Source organism: Momordica charantia, assembly GCF_013281855.1.
Source record: "Momordica charantia cultivar OHB3-1 chromosome 11 unlocalized genomic scaffold, Mcharantia_2.0 BLBB01000011.1, whole genome shotgun sequence".
Classification (NCBI taxonomy): domain Eukaryota; kingdom Viridiplantae; phylum Streptophyta; class Magnoliopsida; order Cucurbitales; family Cucurbitaceae; genus Momordica; species Momordica charantia.
This window is the reverse complement of record NW_028275159.1, coordinates 8,686,887-8,705,794: the sequence shown is the minus strand read 5'-3', so window position 1 is coordinate 8,705,794 and position 18,908 is coordinate 8,686,887. Positions and strand designations below refer to the sequence as shown.

At 32.1% G+C, this 18,908-nt stretch overlaps 1 protein-coding gene and 2 pseudogenes across 1 annotated transcript; 2 read left to right on the top strand and 1 right to left on the bottom strand.

Annotated features, from left to right (window-relative positions):
• The first annotated feature begins 7,281 nt into the window (after window positions 1-7,281).
• LOC148208075 (long-chain-alcohol O-fatty-acyltransferase-like) lies at window positions 7,282-8,584 on the top strand. The gene has a single exon (XM_088119453.1). It carries the CDS (start codon window positions 7,397-7,399, stop codon window positions 8,438-8,440), a length of 1,044 nt encoding a protein of 347 aa, XP_087975579.1. The 5' UTR covers window positions 7,282-7,396; the 3' UTR covers window positions 8,441-8,584.
• Window positions 8,585-11,866: 3,282 nt separating this feature from the next.
• LOC148208074 (putative long-chain-alcohol O-fatty-acyltransferase 5 pseudogene) lies at window positions 11,867-13,417 on the bottom strand (annotated as a pseudogene).
• A 2,935-nt stretch (window positions 13,418-16,352) lies between these two features.
• On the top strand, window positions 16,353-17,741 carry LOC111010365 (putative long-chain-alcohol O-fatty-acyltransferase 5 pseudogene; annotated as a pseudogene).
• Window positions 17,742-18,908: the final 1,167 nt, after the last annotated feature.

Here is an 18,908-nt window from a genome sequence, read left to right as displayed (position 1 = left end):
TCTTTTGAGTACAATTATGGTGTTAGCTAGTTTTAAAGTTTATAGCTTTTGTATGAAACTACTCATCTTCATCTTTTCATCTTGACCTTTCAAGGTCAGAGAGAAAATTATAACTTCATTTTCGAAATACCTTCATTTAAACATAATGCATGTCTAATTTTGTGACAAAATACCTTAATTTAAACATAATGCATATCTTGACAATCTTCTGACAACTACAATATTATTGTTGTTTAGACAATCAAACAAGTCAAAAAGATACTTAAACTGACTAAAATTGTTGTCTAAGCGAGATACTGTTTATCTATATCATTAAGGAAGTCGACAACTAACCAAAGCGAGCCTAGTTCAGTGACAATTGAGCAATATTCCCAACCAAAAGTTTGTAATCCTCTGCCACATTTCTCACCTCGTTTCTAACTTAAATCTATAAATAATGCAAAGAGTCAAATATGCCAATTTGATATATGAAGTGCTTTTCAATTTCTTATTGTCGAATTACTTTATCTCAGACACTGAACTTCAACCATGATTGAAAACTAAAGATCATCCGAACATGATTTTATGGAATCTCTACTAAAAAAATTAATAATAAAAGAAGAAAAAAACTTTGCCAATTTTTTTGGTTTAAAAAAAAATTGTGTAGTTGGAATTAGGGTCCATCGGTTGCTAAAATTGATAACAACGACCGATCATTCAGTTTCAGTTTTTCAGAATTTTTCTTTTTAATTTTGTACAAACCAACCGATCATTCACCAGTTTTCAATCGATTTTTTATAGAGATTGGAGGTTGAACATGCCAACAGAGAAGAGGAAAATAGGGAAAAAGATATGAAAATAGAAAAGGGTGGGAGAGTTTAAAGAAGAAAAAATTATTACATAAGAGTAGACAAGAGAGAAGGAGAGATTAAGTAAAAAAATAACTAAAAGAGAAAAGTTGAGATCGAATGGAAAACCATATATCATTTATGTATCCATGACTAAAGACATCATACAATAAGTGCGCTACTCTTTTTATTGTCAATTTATCTTGAGATGAATTCCATGAACATTAATAATATAGATGTATATACTTCAATATAACTAGTTGATGAATCAACTTTTTTAGATTTAGGAGAATTGACAAATCAACTGGCAAATCCAATCTGCGACCGATGCATCTCTCAAACCACTAATCGACTTCGATTCAGTCGATTTTGGTATTGGCTAATTTTTCGACGGTTTTGGGAGGTGATGTCCCAGTCACAACTCAAGAGAAGAGACCACGTGATGTGATGAGAAAATCAAATCATATCTTTGAACGCTATTAAGATAAAGTGTTTGTGAGGTAAGATAAACACCTTTCATCCCACGCACGTCAAACTTGGCTAATGCTTGTATTAACTTTTCTTTGGAGGCGAAAATGCCTTGGACACGTGGAGGACGCTTATTGGTGTTCAAGGATTAAAATGTCCCAGGTCCACCTCGAACCCGCCGAGGAGGTCGGGTCCGCCCATTGGAAAAAAGCTAAGTATACATGCCGAAGTTCGACCTGGTTGGGGTTCGATCTGCTCGGAACTCGACAGATGCGACATGAGGAAAAAAACATATAACCGCCGGTCGTGAGTATTGTCGGATCCACCACCTATAAATAGAGGGTCTCATTTCACGCTCAGGTATCGAATCTCACCTCGAGCTAAATACGGAGTCCGACCTATACTGACTTGAGCGTCGGAGTGTTTACCCTCTTGTGCAGGTCCACTCTTGAGTTCAGGTCGAACCGGGGATCGGGTTCAAGCTTGGTTCGTAAAGCATCGTTGTGCAAACCTTTGCATAAACAACTTTCATGATTTTTTTTAATATATTAATTCGTCGATATCAACTTGATCATAAGATTAAGATTTAACAATATGAACTTAACTTGGTGGTAATTGACACCTTCTCGCAAATAAGTCATAAGTTTGAATTCTCACCTCCATTTGTTGTATTAAAAAATAATAAGATCAAGATTTTGTTAAAAGATTCCTGTTTGATCCTTATTAGAAAGACAAGTATTAATTTCTAAATTTTAAAATTTGATTATTTTAAAATTTTCAATTTAATCTGTTATATTGTAAAAAATTTTAATTATACGATTTGGTTGGTAGATGTTAAATGTCACAGCTTATATGGTTTATGATTTGATATTTAATTAGTTGACAAAATTTTAGAGAATAAATTACATCATCTAATTAAAAGAGGAAAATTACTTCAAACTTTTGTCGATTCAGGCAATGTCAAATTTAAAATTTAAAACGTTGTAAACAAAAAAGAAGACTAAAAACATACAACTGAGTAGAGCACTGACATCTAAAATTGTGTCCAAACTAATACCTTATCATTTTAGGACAGTCTCGAAGGAATACCCGAACAAAAGAGTAATACTTAAGTGTTTATAGGTTAGCAACCTATTTCTCAGAAAAAATTTAAGTACTATAGAATACCATACTTTATTTATTCACACTTTAATTTTATCCTTATAAATAATTGTATTGGATAGCAAAATTAATTTATATATTTCAAAAAATATCATTATCTCTTCAAAATTTCAAATATGGTAAAATATTAGAATGGTTATTTTCGAATTCCTATTTTACCATCTTTTTCCCGAATCTCTCGCAATAATGTTGCACCCAATTTTTAGGCATTTTCCTTATGATTTTCCTTTTTGGTTTATCTGGAATGTCGAAGTTGAATCCTCAGCCTGAATCGGAGCAAATGGAGTATAAGAGAGAGATTCATATGGTTGGTAACTTCCTAATTAACTGAAATCTGTATGTAATTAATTTCCAGTCATTCGCTCGTTAATCAATTGTCTAGATCTCTGATAGACTTTCTTTTCAAATTTATAAGAATTGGAGGAGAAATTTTATAAAACAATTTCGATATGATCACGATGCTAAATTGTTTGCTAGTTTATTACTCCCCAAAATTAACATATAATTTCCTACTCAGACGTGCACTGCCACAAAGAAAGGAATGCAATTGAAAAACGAAATTCAGAATATTTGCTGTGAAAAATTATGGGTGAAACTATTTTTCCCTATCTCTTCACAAGTAACCCATTATATAAGGTTAAAATTAATTAAGAACGTTATTAATAAAATTCTTTTGACATTCTTTTGAATATTCACAAGCAAAACTGTCGAAGATTTTGAGTTTGTTGGTTGGTGGATACCGAAGGGGAAGAGGATTCCTCTGCAAGCTGTGGTGAAGATAAAATTTGAATTAATTTCCTTGAAGAATTTCTGGACGAATTAAATATATATTTTTTCCATGAATAAATTAGTCGGGAAATAGGAATAAATTAGAGAGAAACTGAATATTTCTTGTCAACTCTCTAATTATTCGAATATTAGAGCCTTTCACATTAGAGGTAATATATTTGAAATTAGTAAATCAATGTTACATCATACAATAATATCGAATATCGAAATATACATCAATACACATATATCATAGTTATATCAGAAGTATATCACTGATAAATCAGAAATATATCACGTATATATCAGTAGTAAATCATATATCGGTATTATATTAGTGATAAATCTCACATCATAAGTTATATCAATAGAGCAATCAATGGTAAATCATATAATCATATCATAAGTTATTATATCAGTAGATATCGTAGCTATATTAAAAGTAAAGCAGTTATAGACAATCAATAGTAAATCATATAATCATATCAGTTGTATATGAGTAACTTTAGATTTCAATTTCTTTGTTTGTGTTAGAATCCAGATATAAATGAATTAAATTTACTCAACTCATTAGCTTAAGCTTTTGAGTTGAATGGTGGTTCATTCATCTTAACATGGTATTAGAGCGGGAGGTTCTGTTCCAATAACAAATCATAAGAATTTTTTTTTTTTTTTTTACTATTTGGTAGTTAACATCTCAAATAATGAGGAGGATAATTGACTATTAATTCATTTCTACCATCTCCGAAATATATGTCAACTAGCATGTTAAATCATTAAGAAATAATATATTTAAAAATATATATAATAAATGTAATAACTAATAAGATGATATTGTGAGTAATTTGGGAAAAAAAAAATTCTTCAACCCTCGAAATCTATTAGCAAATATTTACAAGAATAAACATTTGTGAAATATGACCCAATAGAAATAACTTTTAATTATTTTGCGGCGTAACAAATTTGTAAATATTGCCACTAATTTTGCACATTATAATTTCTATATATATCATAAAAGAAACTACTTAGTTGAAATTAAATTCCTAAATTTTTACTTGGTTTATTTTAATTATTTGATTGCTCCTTTTATTGACATGTTTTAATAATTTAATTTATTTGATAAACTATTATAAAACTCACCATCCATGTGATATGAATCCTCACTATTATATTACTCGTAACAACTCATATTCGGGATAATTTTAAGAATAATACAAATTACAAATATAATATAGGTTTAAAAGTAATAACAAAATAAATGTAGGTTAAATAAAAAAATTACAAAATTAAGTTAGGCATCCAAACTATTGAAAAAAATAGATTAGGTATTGGTCAAAGTCAAAAATTACGTACTAACGTATGCAATTTTTATTTATGTTTTACAAATTAAATATTATTTTATTGGTATTTTAGCCATTTTAAATATATAATTAAAATAAAAATTCACATGCATACATACACATCTAATAACAACAAAAATATATTTTATAGAAAAAAATAGTTTATTTATAGAAAAAAAATCATATATATGTAATGCGCATAATGTATGTGATTCTTAAAATATATTTTTTTATATATTTATATCTATGTCGGTTTTTTTATTATTTTACAATAAAAATATTATTTATTTTATTAGTATTTTGACTATTTTCAGTATGGAAGTAAAAAATATAGATCCAGGTCTAAAACAACAATAAAAATATATTTTAAAAAATAAAGAAAAATATAAGTAAAAATATATGGGTTTAATTTATAGAAAAAATATCAATATATGTAATAGAAACACAAAATGAAAAAAAAAAAAAGAAAGACTTAAAATTTCTAGAACAATAAAAATAGAATAATCATTAAAAATATAAATGCATACCAACCCAAATTAACTTTACCACTATTATGTAACTTTGGAACAATACATTACTAAAAATTCTTAAAAGTAAAAAGTAAAAAATAAAAAATAACGAATATTGAAAATACATTAGGAAATGGGGAGGGAAATCGCATGCATGCGATGCAGGATTCCCCTTTGACCCACAACTGAAGCCACATTATATGGAAGTCGCAGTCATTTAAATCGCGACCAATGATCCTGATTTTATTCTAAATCATAGTCATTTGATGCGTTTTATCTTGATGGCTGTAATTTTCCTACTTTATTTTTGTAAATATTTTTTAAACTACATTATTTATGTTCTTTAAAAAGAAAAATTATTAAAAAAAAAATCCCTCATATCCTTGGGCAATTGCTATAGAAATCTAAATTTGTATTGTGTATATTTGAATTATGTATGAATTAGGTAGAGAAGTGAAAAAGAAAAATTAGTTCGAGGTAGGTAAAAATACATGGTTTGAATTTGGTTAAAATATTATTTTATTCATATACTTTTTGATTTGATTCATTTGAGTCTCTATATTTTCAAAATATTTATTCATTTTGGTATTTATAGTTTCAACTTGGTTTATTTTTAGTTTCTATATTTTCAAAATAATTGTTTTGGTTCTTGTTAAAAAATGACCATTTTGATCTCTTTTTTCAAACTTTTAACATAAATTTTACGTATAACGAAAACCATTTAATATAAAGTCATGTTTATCTTTAAATAATATATTCAACGTAGTGTCACAAAAACGAAATTGAAAATGAAATTAAGAAATTTAAAAGTACATAAAACAAATTAAACCAAAATTAAAAAGTATGTTAAAATAATATTTTAACCTTATAATTTTGAAGTTGTTATTATTATTATTATTTTGGTATTGTAACTTGGAATGAACAAAATTATATACCAATTGTAAGCTTTTTAATGGTTGGTTAGATTCCAAAGGATCACTTTGATAAATACAACTCATGAAATGCATCGAAAAGTGTACCAATATTTCCCTATCCTCCTAAAATAATAATAGTAACGATAATATTAATATTCCGCAATCCATAATTTTTTTTTATCATTGATATATATATATATATATATTAACTCGTGACCTAATTACATTAGGTAAACTTTTCCGAATGGGAAAGAATGAATTTGTAATGACTTTTCAAAAATTTCAATACATATAATAATCAAAATTATTTTGACATTTCTTAAAATATACTTAAAAATTAGAACACTTAATACGTGTATCATTAATACGAAATAAATTTACACAAATTACATAGGTCAGAATTTATCACTTATCAAATTAGGTTATTATAATATCCAAACTAAATCATCCCGAGTTGACTTAATAGTTATTAGAGCAAGTGAAAGAATGATATTTACCTTCTAACCAATAGCACAATAGCTATTATGTTTCGAGAGGAGAGAGAAATATATACCTATAAAATAATAATTTTTGTCAAAATTTTAATGCTGTTCCAACTAGGTGGGAGAATTTTATATAATTGTAATATTTTTTCATGTGAATTTTTATTTATATCTAGAAGTTTTTCACTTAAATTCTTCTTTATTTAATTTTCTACCGTAGTTATAGGTTTTCTCAAAACACCTGGTTAGAATCATGGTTCTAAATATTCGTCGACATTTTCATTGACATATTCATGTTATCATGGGTTCGATATGGACATGAGGGATGAATCAATATTTCCATCATAGTACAATAAAATCGACAAAATATGAAGAAAAAATTCAACAAAATGTCACTAATATATACATAATATTAATTATTTTTTTAACTAATTTATAAATAAGAAAATATTTAATTGTCAATTTAAATATTTTTTATGATTTTTTTATATTTCTAATTTTTATAGAAATATCCATCGACATCGACATTTTATCGATATTTCCTTGAAATTGAGACGTCGATATTTCTATCGACATCGACATTTAAAATCTTGGTTAGAATATAGAATAACTCAAGTGTACGTTGATGAATATTTATATATAATATATAGATCTTATTTGCATATTAAAAAAATAGTCAATTTTTTGCCCATATTTGTAGACTACATTATCTTATCATTATGTTTGACATTATTATTTTTTAAATAAAAAATCCATAAAATAAACACTCCTTGCCATTTTGAAAACTATATATATTAATATGATTTTAATTTGATCTACAATCTTCCTCGGTCCCTCTCCAGTCTCCACACGTCCCATTCTCACAGTTAAATTGCAGAGACGAACCACCACCTACCTCCGCCGTGGACTCCGCCGCCGGCAACCAAAATGGACGGCGAACTCATCAGCTTCACCAAGGTATGGACCATCGCCATTGCTTTCATTTCTTACTCTTACTTTGTAGCTTCCAAAATCCGTAACGGAATCCCAAGGCTCGCCGCTCTCCTCCCCGTTCTCGCCGTCTTCCTCCTCCTCCCGCTCAATCTCCGCTCCTTCCATCTCTGCGGTCCCACCGGTTTCCTCCTCGCCTGGCTCGCCAATTTCAAGCTCCTCCTCTTCGCCTTCGATCGCGGTCCTCTCGCTTCCTCCTCCGCCTCGGCGCTCCCGAGTTTCCTCCACTTCACCGCCGCTCTCTGCCTCCCGATCAAGATCCAGAACCAAAAACCGAACAAACCTCGCCGCAATCGCAGAATCGGAGACTCGCCGCTCGTTTTCGCTTCCAAAATCTTGCTTCTAGCGACTGTGATTCGTCTCTACGAGTACCGGAATCGGATGGATCCGACGATCGTTCTCGTTCTGTACTGCCTCCATTTGTACCTCGGCGTCGAGATCGTACTCGCTCTGTGTTCTCTTCCGGCGAGGGCCATCTTCGGAGCTCCGATCGAGCCGCAGTTCGACGAGCCTTATCTCTCCACCTCGCTTCACGACTTCTGGAGCCGTCGATGGAATCTCATGGTACCGAGTATTCTACGCCCGGCCGTATACGATCCCACCCGCTCTATAACCTCCCGCTTTTTTGGGCCGTTGTGGGCCCAACTTCTGGCCATGGTCGCGGCCTTCTCTGTCTCCGGGTTGATGCACGAGGTCATGTATTATTACTTCACACGTGTCCGTCCCACGTGGGAGGTGACGCGGTTCTTTGTCCTGCACGGCGTTTGCACGGCGGCGGAGGTGGCGGTCAATGCCGCCGTCGCCGGGCGGGTGCGGCTCCACCCCGCGGTTTCCGGACCGGTGACTTTGGCGTTTCTGATGATGACTGCGCGGTGGCTGTTGTTTCCACAGCTGATTCGAAACGGCGTCGTTGATAGGACGATTGGTGAGTATTACGATATGGTCAACTTCGTCAAAGAGAAATTTGTGTCGTTTTATTGAACAGTTTTAGAAAAAGAATGTTTGGAATGTTTTCGGTTAAAAAATACTTTTTATTTTCTGTAATTTCGATACAGTGCAGTTGTTAACTTCAAGTTGTAACTCATGTAAAAAAAATAAAATAAAATAAAAAACTTTAATTTGTAATTTTTACATGCTCAACAATTTAGTAGCTAATCAACCAGAATATAGTTGAGCGAGTCAAGACATATATATTCCACCATAGTCACTCTAATCATTACAAATTAAAGTATACTAAAAGATTTTTTTAACCAAAATTTTCTCTTAGACTATTTCTTTGACACCTTTGAGCATGGTATTTTTTTTAGAAAAGTCAATCCTTAAAATCACATTTCAATGTTGATTCTATGATTCTTTTGTAAAAAGAAAACATATAATCCATGATTATTGTAATTAATGGTGATTTAAATTGGTTTCTTATATATATATATATATATATATATATATATATATATATATAACTTTTTTAGCTTTTAAAAAATATAAAGTTCGTTTGATTATGTTTTTAGTTATGATTAATTATTTTTTTAGTTTTTTTTTTGTTCCTCTTTGAGTCAATTATGGTGTTAGCTAGTTTTAAAGTTTATAACTTTTGTATGAAACTACTCATCTTCATCTATTCATCTTGACCTTTCAAGGTCTAGAGAGAATTATAACTTCATTTTCAAAATACCTACAACTACAATATTACTTAGGCAATCCCAAACAAATCAAAAAGGTACTTAAACTGATCAAAATTGTTGTCTAAACGAGATGTTCCTTATCTATATCATTAAGGAAGTCGACAACTAGCCAAAGCAAGTCTAGCTCAGTGACAATTGACATATATTCCCAACCAAAAGTTTGTAATCCTCTGCCCCATATGCTGTACTAAAAAAAACAAAAATGAAGTTGATAGCTAACACATTTCTCGCCTCGTTTCTAACTCAAATCTATAAATAATGCAAAGAGTCAAATATGTCCATTGATATATGAAGTGCTTTTCAATTTCTTATTGTTGAATTACTTTATCTCAAACACTGAACTTCAACCAAGATTGAAAACTAAAGATCATCTGAAAGATGATTTTATGGAATCTCTACTAAAAAATTAATAATAAAAAAAGAAAAAAACTTTTCCAATTTTTTTGGTTTTAAAAAAATTGTGTAGTTGGAATTAGGGTCCAACGGTTGCTAAAACTGATACCAACGACCGATCATTCAGTTTCAGTTTATCATAATTTTTTTTTTAATTTTGTACAAACCAACCGATCATTCGTCAGTTTTCAATCGATTTTTTATGAATGTTGGAGGTTGAACATGCCAACAGAGAAGAGGAAAGAGATGAAGAAGGAAAATAGGGAAAAAGATAGGAAAAGAGAAAATGGTGGGAGAGTTTAAATAAATAAACATAAGAGAATAGGCAAGAGAGAAGGAGAGATTAAATAGATAAATAATTACTAAAAGAGAAAAATTGAGACGTGAATGGAAAACCATATATCACTTATGTATCCTACGTTTGGAAAGATAAAAGGAGTGCACTACTCTTTTCATTGTCAATTTATCTTGAATTCCATGAATATTAATGATATAGATGTATATACGATTTTCCAGTCATTCTCTCGTTAATCAATTGTTTGAATCTCTGGCAAACGTCGACCGACTTTCTTTCCAAATTTGTAAGAACTGGAGGACAAATTAGATCAAATGAGAGTTGTTGTGCCGTGCAAGAAATCCACTGCCTTGAAAGCAATTTCGACACAACCACGGTGCTAAATCGTTGCTCGCTGATTACTCTCCAAGGTTAACATAACTTACTATTTAGAGTGCTAGGCAAGAAAGGAATGGAATCGAAAAACAGAGCTCATAATATTTGCTATGAAAAATTATAGAGTAAAACTATTTTTTCCTAACCCATTATATAACTTTAAAATTAATTAATAACGTTATTAATAATAAAACATTTTATAACGTTAAACAAAAATTCTTTTGACATTCTCAATAATATTCACAAGCAAAACTGTTGAAGATTTTGAGTTTGTTGGTTGGTGGATACCGAAGGGGAAGAAGATTCCTCTGCAAGCTATGGTGAAGATAAAATTTGAATTAATTTCCTTGAAGAATTTCTGGACGAATTAAAAATAATTTTTTTCCATGAATCAAGTAGTTGGGAAATAGGAATATGGTGAAAACCAAGTTAAGAGTCGTTATCAGGGAAACTGAATATTTCTTTTCCAAGTGTCTCTAATTATTCGAATATTAGAGCCTTTCACATTAGATTTCATTTTAGACAATGTATTTGAAATTAGTAAATCAATGTTACGTCATATAATAATATCGAATATCGAAGTATATATCAATACATATATATCATAGTTATATCTGAAGTATATCAAATATATATTAGTACTATAATAAATCATATATCAGATATATATCAGTATTATATTAGTGGTAAATCTCACATTAGAAGTTATATTCAGTAGATTAATCAATGGTAAATCATATTATCATATCAGAAGTTATATAAATATATATCGTAGTTATATTAAAAGTAAATCAGTAATGACAATCAATACTAGATCATGTAATCATATCAGTAGTTATATAAGTAGTATATCAGTAACTTTAGATTTCATTTTCTTTGTTGCACCATTGTTTTCGTCGGAAACAAATTAGTAGATATATTAGTATTATATCAACATATAGATATCATAGTTATATCATTAGATATCATGGTTATATTAGAGTTATATCAGTAGTAAATCAGAGACATATCAAGTATATATCACAAATATATCAATGTTATATCGGTGGTAAATCAATACATGGTGAATCATATAATCATATAATAAATTATATTAGTAGATGTCATAGTTATACCAGTGATGCATCAGTTATATACCAGTGGTAAATTAGAGGTACGAATGTCACCGTCAACGGCTCGGAAACCACCCAATGCAAAAACTTAACACTAAATTTGTAATTTAATAATTAAGTAAAATTTAATTATATAATGTTAACAACAAAGATCTTTAATTAAGAAGGATTTTGAAATATTGAAAAAAAATGAAAATCTTAAAAGATTGCTAATTTTGAACAAAGTATTAAATTTCTATCGATATATATTAGAAATTTTCATCGATATATCTATATGTTCATGAGTTTGACACCAACATAAAAGGTGAATCGACATTTGTTGAATCAATTAGACTTATAATGATTCTTCGAAGAAAAAACATCGTTCGTTCATGTATTGGATCTCATAAAAAAAATAACACATTTAATAAATTATTGTTTTTACCAAAAATTCTAATAGTTTTTTGAGATGTAATCAATAAGAGCTAGTAGCATAACTTAATACCATCATACTTACGTGTATCATTAACCAATGAAATTGGAGAGTATGAGGGATCGAACTCACAACCTATTGGTTAGAAATATATGTCAATTATCACTTTAACTGCTCTTTGGACTGCTGTCCCCTTTTTCAATGGGCGTCCTCGAAAATTTATCAATTCTCACACAAAATACTTATTAAATTTAATATTTTCGTTAAGACTTCAATATTTCTGTCTAACCCTAGGTCCACTGCATTTAAATTCTTGATTTTGATTTTTGAAGGATAAATTTAACCAAAAAAGAAAAAAGAAAAGAAAAGAAAGAAAAAAGCCTCAAAATGTTGTTCCCAAGGCGGATGAGACCTGAATTTTCACGAACTCCGCCGCAGACTTACACTCCCGAAGAATTCCGGTCACCGTGCCAGTCCTCAACAACGGGGGAAAGAACAGCCACGCGCCGGTGACCACCACGAACGCCACCGTCAACGGCCCGGAAACCGCCCAATGCAACCGCCACTTTTCCCCCACCGCCCTCTTCACTCTAAATTCCACCACCACACACACCCCATGAAGGACGAAAAACGCCGTAACCTCCCACGCCGGAACCGCTCTGGTGACGTAGTAAAACAGTAGCTCGTGCATCAGCCCCGACACCACAAACGTCGCGAACACCGCCGCCGGCGCCGCCCCCCGCCGGCGCCCCAATGCTGCGCGGACCGGCCTATAAACCGAGTACCTCAAAGTATTCGACACCAACAGATTCCAGCGCCGCCCCCAAAAATCCTGCAGCGACGTCGCCAAATAGGGCTCGTTGGAGGGCCGTTCGAGCTCGATCCCGAACGCCGATCGAACAATCGCATTACAGAGGCCCAAAACAACGTCGATAAACAGATACATAATCGCGCAATAGAAGCAGAGTTTCGCGTTTTCAGGCAGAGATTGGGCGAAATCGTCGGCGGCGACCAGGGCGGCGAATAGAAGCCCTTTCGCCGGCAGATTGAGAGGCAATTTTGGGGAATCGCGGAGATCTGGAGGCGGATCTAGGGTTTTGGGAGGATTTTGCTTGATTCGGATTGGGAAGCAAGCGATTGAAGCGAAGAGAGGGAAGGTCAATGGCGGATCGGAAGCGAGAGGACCGGAATCGAAGGAGAAGAAGAGGAGCTTGAAGGAGGCGAGCCAGGTGATGAAGAAGGCGACGATTCCGGTGAGGAGGAGGGAGGAGATGGGGAGAGGGAGGAGGGCGAAGAGAGGGAAAATTGGGAGGAGAGAGAGGAGCCTGAATTTGCCTTTGGGAAGCTTTGAAGCTACGAAATAGGAGTAGAGCAGAGATGCGAAAACACAGAGGGATACCTTGATTAGGGCATGGAGTTCGGCCGCCATGGGAGGTGATTTTGGAGCTTTTTCTTCTGCTGTGTTGAACCAGAGAATTTTCATGTAGAAGACGACGAAGCCACTCACTTTAGTAATCGTCTTTTTTAATTATTATTGTTATTTTTTTTTGGGTTGAGTTTTTGTTTAGAAAAATAATTTATTTGCTTAGGTAAGCTATCTTTGCTAACCACACAGCAAAATAAAAATAAAAATAAATATTGTCAAATTTTTATTGAGATCAAGAGGAAAACGGAAGGAAAAATTATTCTTATATTATTATGTCATTTGTTTTAAATGGTATTGGTAATAATAATCGTTATTAACCCTCCATTCACGAGTTCAAATCCCTATTATCCAGCGTTCTCTTTTTACTTTCTTTTTTCAACTCTTTTTTTTTTTTTTTCCAATTTGTACTCCTACTCCACGTTTTTTACATTATTCTATTCCAATATCTCTTTTAACCTTTTTTTTATTTCATTTTCGCTATTCACTTCTTTTTATTTTCAATTTTTACTCTTCCAACATTTTTTAACTTTTTTTTCCTTCAATTTCTCTTTTAACCTTCTTTTAAAAATTTAATGTTCTCTTTTTACCTTTTTCTTTTAATTTCATTTTCTCTTTTAATTTCTTGATATTTTCAATTGTATTGTATGTGATCATCACATACATGTGATTCTTTTTATATAAATTATTTTAACGTTTATTATGATCTAAGATTTATTGAAAAAATATATTCTAGACGAATGTATACTTTTACTTATAATAAATAAATTTTATTTTATAGATAAAATAAATAAAAACTATATAGAAAATAAAAAATAAATAAAATACTAATAAAATAAAATATTTTATTCGTAAAATAAATAAAAAACTACATAAATAAATACATAAATATTTTAAATGAAAATCGCGTTCATTGTACGCGACTTTCCATAAATAAAAATTACGTACAATGTACACGACTTGGAAAGTCGCGTACAATGTACACGGTTTTCTTGCTTACTCATTCTTCGAGGTCCACCTCATCTATGTCATGTTGGCACCTAAATCACATTCATTGTATGCGATTATTGACTTTGACTAGCACCTAACCTACTTTTGTTAATAGTTTGGATGTATAACTTAATTTTGTAATTTTTTATTTATACCACATTTATTTTGTTATTACTTTTAAATATACATTATTTTTGTAATTTATTTTTTAAATAAGATTATTCTTAAACTTTCTCCTGGTATCTAGTAGTACTTGATTTTTTTTCTCAAAAATAGGCACTGACCAATAAATACTTAATAATTGCTATTTTATTTTATTTAGTTGTCCTTTGAGACTGTCCTAAAATGATAAGGTACTAGTTTGAACACAATTTTAGATGTCAATGTTTTACTCGTTTTCCTATGTTTATATATGTTTTTATTTTTTTTTTTGTTTTTGACAATTTGGTTTCTATGGTCTAAAATTTTCAATTTAAAATTTGACACCGAGTGAATTGAAGAAATTTGAAGTAGGGCTAAGAATTGAACCATTTGGAAAAGAAAAAAGAACATATTTTTTGGAAGAAATCGTAATTTATTCTCTAAAATTTTATCAGCTCATTAGATATAAAATCATAAATCATATAAACTGCGTCATTTAGCACCTACCAATCAAATGGTGTTATTAAAATTTTTTTTTTACAATATAATAGATTACATTGAAAATTTTAAAATAACAAAAATTTAAATATTAGAAATTAAAACATATGTTTAATCTTTTTAATAAGAATTCAAACTAGAATCTTTAACAAAATCTTAATCTTATGATTTCAGATTCAGTTGATGTTGACAAATTAATATATTAAAAAAAATCAATGAAGTTAAATACAAAACATTAGCCAAGTTCTAGGTGCACTAGAACCTCACAAACACTCATTTATTTAAATCATGTTTAAAGATATGATTTGATTTTTCTATCACATGGTGTTGAGTTGTGACTGTGACATCCCCTTTTAAAGACCGTCAGAAAATCCAGCCAATACCAACATCGATTAGTAGTTCTAGATACGTTGATTGGAGATTGGTTTTGCCAGTCGATCTATCAATTCCCGTAAATCTACAAAAATCGATTGAATAATTTCATTCGAGTCTTAACTTCTCTCTTTTATTTATTTAATCCTTCTTTCTCTCTCATCTACTCCTATCTCTTTTCCTATTTCTTTCTCCATTTTCTTTCTTCATCTCTTCCCTACTCTCGGTCGACATGTTAAACCTCCAACATCTATCAAAAAATCAATTGATCGAATTGGTTGGTCGATTTGTGTACAAAGCTAAAAAGAATAGATATGTTCAACTAAAATCGAATAGACGGTGGTTGGTGTTAGTTTTAGCAACCGATTGACCTCTAATTCCAACTACAAAATTAAAAAGATAAAAAAAAAATTGGAAAACTATTTTTTACCCTCTATTGATAGTTTTTGAGTAGAGATTCCATCAAATTATGTTGGGATGATCTTCTTAGTTTTCAATCATGGTTGGAGTTTAGCGTTTGAGATAAAGTAATTTGACAGAGTAATAAAAACTTTGAATTTGAAATGGGTTGAGAAATGTGTCAGTTGTCTGACTTCCTTGATTGTTTAAGCAACATACATTTATGTTTAAATTGAGGTATTTCGAAAATGAAGTTCGAATTAAGCAATGAATAGATGAAGATGAGGATTTTCATACAAAAGCTATTAATCTAACTACCAACGTAATTATATTCCTCCTTCTTTTTTCCTCTCCTCTAAATTTCACATGATATGGGAAGCATCAACTAATGTGTAAATTCGGAACCACCTTATTGTTGCTCAAGAAAGTGCTTGGTGTTCTCTCTTTCATGAGAAGAGATGAAGACAATACTATGGACATCTCTGAAAGGGTGAACAATCAAAGTGAACACAAAGATCATAGAGGTTGAGGGCTCTCAGAGAGGACGAAATTTCACAAATTTTTGAAACTGGCGTGGAAAGATTATTTGAGGGGTTGGAACAATATGTTTGTCGATTATATACTATCAGATGTATGAGAGAGGAATAAAAAATTGGATTTTATTTATATCCGTCAGTGTTAGTGTTCGGATCAGTTTACATGTACTTCATACTTCGACTGATTTCATGGGAAGGTCATTTGACCCTATGACAGTTGATATCATAAAATACATCAAAATTAATTCCTAAAATAAATCAACATTAGAAAATTGTACTTTGATATGCTCCTCAATAGTCGCCGGGGATTGCTACATTAAATTGTACTGTTTTTTTTTTCGTGTTGACCCAATAGAAATTTGAAAATATTTTATTTTTATTTTTATTTTTTAGAACTCAGACAAAAATAATAATAATAATAAAAAGACAGATTATTAAAGTGATTAAGTGAGTGGCTTCGTCGTCTTCTCCGTGAAAATTGTGTGGTTCACACAAGAGAAGAAAAAGCTCCAAAATCACCTCCCATGGCGGCCGAACTCCATGCCCTAATCAAGGTATCCCTCTGTGTTTTCGCATCTATTCTCTACTCCTATTTCGTAGCTTCAAAGCTTCCCAAAGGCAAATTCAGGCTCCTCTCTCTCCTCCCAATTTTCCCTCTCTTCGCCCTCCTCCCTCCTCCTCTCCGGAATCGTCGCCTTCTTCATCACCTGGCTCGCCTCCTTCAAGCTCCTCTTCTTCTCCTTCGATTCCGGCCCTCTCGCTTCCGATCCGCCATTGCCCTTCCCTCTCTTCGCCTCAATCGCTTGCTTCCCCATCCGAATCAAGCAAAATCCTCCCAAAACCCTACATCCGCCTCCACATCTCCCCGATTCCCCAAAATTGCCTCTCAATCTGCCGGCGAAAGCGTTGCTATTCGCCGCCCTGGTCGCCGCCGACGATTTCGCCCAATCTCTCCCCCAAAACGCGAAACTCTGCTTCTATTGCGCGATTCTGTATCCGTTTATCGACGTTGTTTTGGGCCTCAGTAATGCGATTGTTCGATCGGCGTTCGGGATCGAGCTCGAACAGCCCTCCAACGAGCCCTATTTGGCGACGTCGCTACAGGATTTTTGGGGGCGGCGCTGGAATCTGTTGGTGTCGAATACTTTGAGGTACACGGTTTATAGGCCGGTCCGCGCAGCATTGGGGCGCCGGCGGGGGGCGGCGCCGGCGGCGGTGTTCGCGACGTTTGTGGTGTCGGGGCTGATGCACGAGCTACTGTTTTACTACGTCACCAGAGCGGTTCCGGCGTGGGAGGTTACGGCGTTTTTCGTCCTTCATGGGGTGTGTGTGGTGGTGGAATTTAGAGTGAAGAGGGCGGTGGGGGAAAAGTGGCGGTTGCATTGGGCGGTTTCCGGGCCGTTGACGGTGGCGTTCGTGGTGGTCACCGGCGCGTGGCTGTTCTTTCCGCCGTTGTTGAGGACTGGCGCGGTAGTCGGAGTTCTTCGGGAGTGTAAGTCTGCGGCGGAGTTCGTTAAAGCTCAGGTCTCATCCGTCTTCGGAACAGCATTTTGAGGCTTTTTTTTTCCTTTTTCTGGTTAAATCAAGAATTTAAATGTAGTGGACCTGAGGGTAGACAAAAATATTGAAGTCTTAACGATATTAAATTTAATAAGTATTTTGTGTCATAATTGGGAAATTTTAGGACTCCAATATTTAATATACGTGAACATAGTAAATATTAGACCGTTAATGTTCTAAAAAATTGAATAATGGAAGAGCAGTCAAAACCAACCATTCAACGGTAATTGATATATATTTTTAATTAAAAAGGTTGAGAGTTCGGATTTCTCACCCTCACATGTTGTACCAAAAAAACATCAATCTCTACTATTAATCTCTACTCTCCAATCTCATTTATTAATGATGCATGTAAGTATGATGTTATTGAGTTATACATCTCTTTTTATGTGGATCATTATTTTCAGTAACTCTTATAGTGATTACATTTCAAAAAGCTACAATAATTTTTGGTAAAAACAATAATTTGTTAAATACTTTTTTTATGAGATCCAATACAAAGGGAACGACGTTTTAAGAAACACTTCTTTTTCTTTCCTTCGAAGAATTATTATAAGTCTCAACTGATTCAACAAATTTCCCTTACGTGGTCGACTTCATCAAGTGGTTGGATGTTAATATCAATGAAAATTTCGATATATCAATAGAAATTTAATACTTCATTCAAAATTAGTGATATTTTAAGAGTTTCATTTTTTTTTTTACAATATTTCAAAATCTTCTTAATTAAATATCCTTGTGGTTAACATTATATAATTAAATAATAATTTGATATTAGGCCCTGTTAGTTCAAATAATATTTTAAAGAAGAGTTATTTTGATCATTGTTTCGTTGGGTTAAATTATAAATTTAGTACTTATAATTTGGACATAGTTTATATTTGATTTATATGATTTTAAAAGTTTTTGTTTAATTTTTATGGTTTGACTTTAGTCTCTATGGTTTAGTCAAATTTATTGATTGTCGTTATTGTCATATCGACATATTTTTATCTATGGACAATGAGTTGATATTTTCTATTTAACTAATTATACTAGTTGATTCAGATCCGAATAAAAAATAGAAGGAAATAGATTAAATTTTTAAGTGGATGGAGGGCAATGTAGAACATTAATCAGATCTAGGACCAATTAAAAATAGACTAAATTATATATTTTTCCTCTCTTTAAAAATATGATATCATGCAAAAAGACGCAACTAACTAATTTTGTATAAGTTTCTCTTCTTTCTAGCAAAAAGTGTTTAATTTTATGAATAAAT

Bases quoted from the DNA above. Each gene is read 5' to 3' on its own strand.
- LOC148208075 (XM_088119453.1), top strand. From the start codon at position 7,397: ATGGACGGCGAACTCATCAGCTTCACCAAGGTATGGACCATCGCCATT.